This window comes from Cryptomeria japonica, chromosome 9 (genome assembly GCF_030272615.1).
Source record: "Cryptomeria japonica chromosome 9, Sugi_1.0, whole genome shotgun sequence".
NCBI lineage: Eukaryota > Viridiplantae > Streptophyta > Pinopsida > Cupressales > Cupressaceae > Cryptomeria > Cryptomeria japonica.
The window spans coordinates 580356184-580360382 of NC_081413.1; the positions used below are offsets into that span (position 1 = coordinate 580356184).

The 4199-nt window shown below is 44.3% G+C and overlaps 1 protein-coding gene across 1 annotated transcript; it reads left to right on the top strand.

The window, feature by feature from the left end:
• Positions 1-884: 884 nt before the first annotated feature.
• Positions 885-2297, top strand: LOC131042571 (uncharacterized). The gene has a single exon (XM_057975886.1). It carries the CDS (start codon positions 885-887, stop codon positions 2295-2297), a length of 1413 nt encoding a protein of 470 aa, XP_057831869.1.
• Positions 2298-4199: the final 1902 nt, after the last annotated feature.

The window sequence follows — 4199 nt, forward strand, 5'->3', positions numbered from 1 at the left end:
TGGCTCTTAGCCGAAGAGGTTCAACCTATTGGCTCGTGCCCTCGTATCGGGTGGCAAAAATTACTTTGTGAAGGCCCTCGCTGGGCAGGTTGCTCGCGAGCTTCATGCCCTTGCTGGGCTGTCGTGCTCGCAGGTCTGGACCTCGATAAAAAAAAATACATTCAAGATTTGCTAAGGTTTTTCCACCTTATGGCTAGTTAGAACACTCCCAAGCCAAATTATTTGGTGAAAGATGATAGAGTAAATATATCAAGAATCATTTTAAATATTTTAAAAATTTATTACTAGATTAATTAGCAAAAATAATAGTATGTTTCTTGTTATATTATCCATCAAGTTTAATTTTTAAAGAATTTATTTAAACATATATGCTTATAATATTATTTTTATAAAAATTGGAACAACATAATCAAATACAATCTTTGAATTTCATTTTAAAAACACTTCAAAAATATTAATAAAATTATTCTAAAATCAATTCAATTTTTTTACGGATGGCGAGTTTCGAGAAGGCGTGCTGGTGCGTGCGCGCGGGCTAGGGTTTCTCTGCCCTAGCCGCGCTTTGTGCTTTGATTCTTCTGTGCTGGGGGCTGTTTGGAGGGGCGATCTAGTGCGCAGGGGTAGTGGCTTGGGTGACCACGTTTTCTGCTTGTTTCTGGTGCGTTTTGGCTGCGTTTTTCTGCTTCTTTCCGTGCGTTTTGAGATCTGCTCGTGGTGGTCGGGGGGTTTTCTAGTGTCTGTGAGAGGGCTGCGGATTTTTGTGGTGGTTTGAAGCTTGGTGGAGGGAGGTTGGGTTTTTCTGCACTCTTCTCAGGCGCGTTTTGGGCTTTGGGGTTATTTGTTCCAGGCCTTGCATGGCCCCGATCGGGATCACCCTTGGTGGTATGGGGTTGTCTTTTAAGGAGACGGTGGTGAGAAACAATCCTTCGGCTCCACAGCATACAAATCCTATTTTTGGTGAGTCTGGAACAGGCATGGGAGAATCCTCATGTCTGTCTGGAAGTTTTAGGCCCTCAAAGGTGAATAGGTGCCTGGCCAAGAGTGATAATCGGCCGGTTGTTGAGATCCAACCTGAAGCTATTGCGGATGATATCAACTATTTATCAAAGCATGCTCTGATCTGTAAGTTTCTAGGGATTCGAGTATCCTTGTCTTTTTTGGAATCATGGGCTCGGCGTACCTGGTCTCCAGAGGGGGAGATGGATGTTTTGTTGGCAGCCAATGGCTATTTTCAAGTGGTTTTCTCTTGCATGTCAGACAGGAATAAAGTTTTTGAAGGAGGGCCCTATTTCTACAATCAAGTGGGTCTCTTCATTAAGCCTTGGCACGTGGGATTCAATCCCACAGAAGAGCTTCCTTCGCAGGTTCTGGTTTGGGTGAGATTACCATGGCTTCCTTTAGAATTCTGGAGGGAGGACATCTTTAGTTTAGTTGCTAGTCAGCTTGGAAAACCAGTTGGTCCCTCGAGACAAACTATGGAGAAGAAGGTAATTACCTATGCCCGGGTATGTGTCGAAATTGATTTGAATAAACCCTTGCCTGATTCTATCGAAATTCGGTTGGGGTCAAGTTCATGGATTCAGCAACTTGACTATGAAACGTTACCGTTTCGTTGCCGCTTTTGTCATGAATATGGGCATTTGCAGAGGGTGTGCCCCAAATCAAAACTTACAGAGAATTCAAAAATAGGGCTGGCTGGTGCTCCTCACACCCAAGCTAAAGGGAAGGCCCCTATGAGGGAGGACACAGAGGGCTTTATCCCTGTACGAGGGCGTAATAGGGGTCGCGGCCAAAAGAGGACCTTTAAGGACAGACAGACAGATGAGGTTTTCAATAGGTTTGATGGGTTGGATGACTTGGAACAGTTTGATGGAACCATTGCTAACATGTCGGTTAGCCATGAGCTCTTGGAAGCAAAGGAAATAGGTGGGGAGGAGAACAATGTTGCTCTGGTCGATCCACAGGAGGGAGAGCTTGGTGCTCTGATGGACACAACTACTCCTGTGAGACCTGTTGAGGAGCTGGAAACCAGTGGAGACAAGGACCTACAAGAGATTTCTGCTCATGCCCGAACCAAGGCTTGCACCGGTAATGTTCGGCAGGAGGAGAGCAAAAACAAGGGTTCCCCTTCCTTTTTAGGTATTCATCAAAAAACCATTAGAAAAGACACCCCAGAGAAGACTCTTAAGGTGGGAAGAAAGAAAGACCAAGAAAAGGTGAAATTGGTGGGAGAGACTTTAGTGGAGTCTGGTTCTGTGAAGACCATTGACTCCCACTTCCCTCTTCATCAGAAATGATTGTTCTTTCATGGAATGTAAGGGGATTGAATAGCATCCCTAGACAAAAAGCTATTCGGGATTTGATTAAGTCTCATTCGCCTGAGGTGGTTTTTATTCAGGAAACTAAGTTATCCATTGATAGGATGCATGATACGGCTGCTAAGATTTGACCGAGATGTCTTTGCCAGTGCATTGGCGCTCAAGGATGTTCTGGGGGATTGGCTCTTTTATGGGATCCTCGCAAGCTGGTCCCGCTGTGGTGGGTCTCTAGCAAATCTGCTATTTCCTTGGTGGCCACGTGTTGTGTAACTGGTGAGATTCTTCTCTTCACTAATGTTTATGCTTCGATTGATTTTATTGGAAAAACTTTGCTTTGGTCACATATAGGCTATGTCCGCTCTCTTGCCCCTCTATTCCCTTGGATTCTAGCAGGAGATTTCAATGTTGTTTTAAGTTTGGAAGAGAAGCGGGGAGGTAATCCCAAGCTCGATCCCTCAGCAGGCCTTTTAAGGAGTAACATTGAAAGCTTGAGGGTGGTGGACATCACACCTTCCAATGGGTTGTTCACTTGGAATAATAGGAGATGTGGGGCGGAAGCGATAGCGGAAAGATTAGATAGGTTCCTGGTTTCTTGTTTTTGGATAGCAGACAGTTGGATTACTAGTTCAGAAATTTTGGACTGGAGGGGCTCAGATCACTGGCCAATTCTTTTGACTGCTTCTAAGTTTCAGAGGACAAAGAATCCATCCTTTAAGTTTCAGCTTATGTGGTTGAGGGAGGCTTCTCTCCAGGATTATATCATTGCTTGGTGGAGGGAAGGGAAGCCTGCTTATGGCACTGCTATGTTTTCTTTTGTCAAGCAACTGCAGTATGTTAAGTTTAAGCTGAAAAGGTGGAACAGAGAATGCTTTGGAAATCTCTTTGGAGAGAAGAGAGAAGCGCAACTGAGGGTGGACTATATTACTCGCCAAATCAGAGAACAGGGCTTATCTGATGAGCTATATAGAGAAGAAGCTGCAATCGTAAAGAATCTAGAGGAATGGGAGCTCCGAGAAGAGATTTACTGGAAGCAAAAAGCTCGAATTGATTGGCTCCAGGCAGGGGACAGAAATACTAAGTTCTTCCACAACACTGTGAAGGACAGAAGAAAGGGGAGCGTTCTCAATTCTCTCACGACGGCTGAAGGGATTCTGCTTTCCTCTCATAGGGAGATTGCTTTGGAGGCTACTAGATATTTTGGGAGTCTGTTTTCAGAAGACTCTGATCTGGCTAGGGCTGAGGAGGATTCTGTTCTGGCTTGCATTCCCTCCTTGGTCACTCCTGAAATGAATGAGGCTCTCATTAAGCCCATTACTCTATCTGAGATAGAACTCGTTGTGTTTGGAATGAAAAAGGGTAAAGCCCCGGGACCAGATGGTTTTCCTATAGAGTTTTTTCAAGCCTTTTGGGAGATTGTCAAGATGGACCTCTTTGAAGTGGTGCAGGAATCCTTTCGCAACAAGCAGATGCTTAAGGCTTTGAATGCAACTTTCCTGGCTCTCATCCCAAAGAAGGAAGGAGCTAACTCCCTCAATTTCTTTAGACCTATTGCTTTGTGCAATGTGATGTACAAAATAATTACAAAAGTGATAGCTGAACGGTTAAAGCCATGGCTCAATAACCTAATATCTGAGGAGCAAGGGGGCTTTGTTACAGGACGACAAATTTTGGATGGGGTTATCATAGCGGCTGAAGCTATGCACTCTATGGCTGCCTCCAAGGAAAAAGCTATGTTCATAAAGTTGGACATGGCCAAAGCTTATGATAGAGTCAGATGGAGTTTTTTGCAGAAAATCTTACAGGCCTTTGGTTTTGGTCAGGAATGGATTAGCTGGGTTATGAGCTGCATAACTTCACCTTCTTATGCTGTCCTGATTAATG